We start from the raw sequence: 1,409 nt of genomic DNA, 5'->3' as shown, positions 1-1,409 counted from the left end.
ATTTTAATATCAGAAACAAAAGTCAGTATACATCCCTGACATCAATGCCATGAAAACAAGGACTAAAAAAAACTTCACTGAAAAGCCTAACACTTTTGAATATTTTCCTTTCATATTTCACACCATTTTCTTAGCCTAATTCGATAGTATCTTATGAACATCACCAAATCCTTAGAACATTTCAAATTGTAAACTGTATTTCAAATAAATCCAAAAAATTTGAGCTTCCAACTTGGTAAACAGCAGTGAAGGAACAGGCTACAAAATTTATCTGTGTACATTCTAACCTCAAGTTAACACTTTGCTAAAAGACCACCAACAGATTATCAACAGCGTATTTACAAAAAGGTGAACAGACCTTTTCAATCATAAAACAGAGGCTACCTTATACCTCACTTGTGAGTAGGACGACTTAACTTGGTCTTAGTACGTCCCTTGGCCTTGCCTTTACTGCCAGACTTGGCTGCAGCTGCAGCTTGGGCTTCCTCTTCCTCTTTAATCAAATCCTGCTCATAACGAGATAAGCACACCCCAGGCAAGGCTTCACTTATCTTGGCTAAAAAGTCCATCACCTTTATATGGGTTGTTTCATCATAGGCTCTCGGGCCCCACAGGAACTCATAGGATGGAGGATCACTGTTAGGAACCTGACGGTATACCAGGTACTTTTCCTGTACCAGATCTTCAGTGATGAGCTTCCTGATATCCCCAAAGAAGACATGTATGATCCCATCATAGACTCCTAATGCATTCAGGAAATACCAGACATACTTCTCGGCAGCACAGTAGTTATTTAGGTAGATCACACTTAGGAGAGCAATCAGAATGCCCCTGGTAGGAACATCTAGCTCATTGCTCCTACTTCCATCATCCTCGAAATCTAGCTTGCTCACAAGCTCATATGCTTGACCATGTGGCAGGACTTCTTTCAGCTCAAGGCCAAACACCACATCCAATCGGTAGGAGGCTTTCTTGAGGATCTCGGGGAAGTGTTCCTTGAACCTTTTGTTGATAACTTTGAGCATCTCTCCCCTCTTCATGGGCTGCTGCACTTTGTATTTGAGGAGCATGTACTCCATCAGCATTCCGGTCTTCCTTGTCATAAGATCCATCCGCATGCTTCTAGTAGAGAGTAGAGCCCTGGAGGAACGCTCATTTCTGTCCCCTTGGCCCTGGTCACCCTTATCAGACCTTCCATGGGACACTCCCTGGCTGGCAGTGCTGCTGGGTGCTGAGCTTTCAGACTGCTGTGGGAAGTCAGCAGTGGAAGTGCTTGGCTTAGCATCTCCTGAAGCTTGATCAGAGCCAGCAGGTGACTCTGCTTTCTCTGCCTCCTTTGCTTGAGCATCCTTGAGCCCCTGGCGCCTTTTCTCTCGAGCACGCGCCTTACTCTTCTGTCCCCTTGGCAT

At 44.6% G+C, this 1,409-nt stretch overlaps 1 protein-coding gene across 1 annotated transcript; it reads right to left on the bottom strand.

Annotated features, from left to right (window-relative positions):
* Window positions 1–392: 392 nt before the first annotated feature.
* On the bottom strand, window positions 393–1,409 carry LOC130868397 (melanoma-associated antigen B4-like). Its single transcript, XM_057760634.1, has one exon. It carries the CDS (start codon window positions 1,407–1,409, stop codon window positions 393–395), a length of 1,017 nt encoding a protein of 338 aa, XP_057616617.1.

Source organism: Chionomys nivalis, chromosome X (assembly GCF_950005125.1).
Source record: "Chionomys nivalis chromosome X, mChiNiv1.1, whole genome shotgun sequence".
NCBI classification, from domain to species: domain Eukaryota; kingdom Metazoa; phylum Chordata; class Mammalia; order Rodentia; family Cricetidae; genus Chionomys; species Chionomys nivalis.
The sequence above is the reverse complement of the archived record's forward strand: the minus strand, read 5'-3'. Positions and strand labels throughout refer to the sequence as shown.

Excerpts from the sequence above, each read along its gene's own strand:
- LOC130868397 (XM_057760634.1), bottom strand. The coding sequence starts at position 1,409 with ATGCCAAGGGGACAGAAGAGTAAGGCGCGTGCTCGAGAGAAAAGGCGC.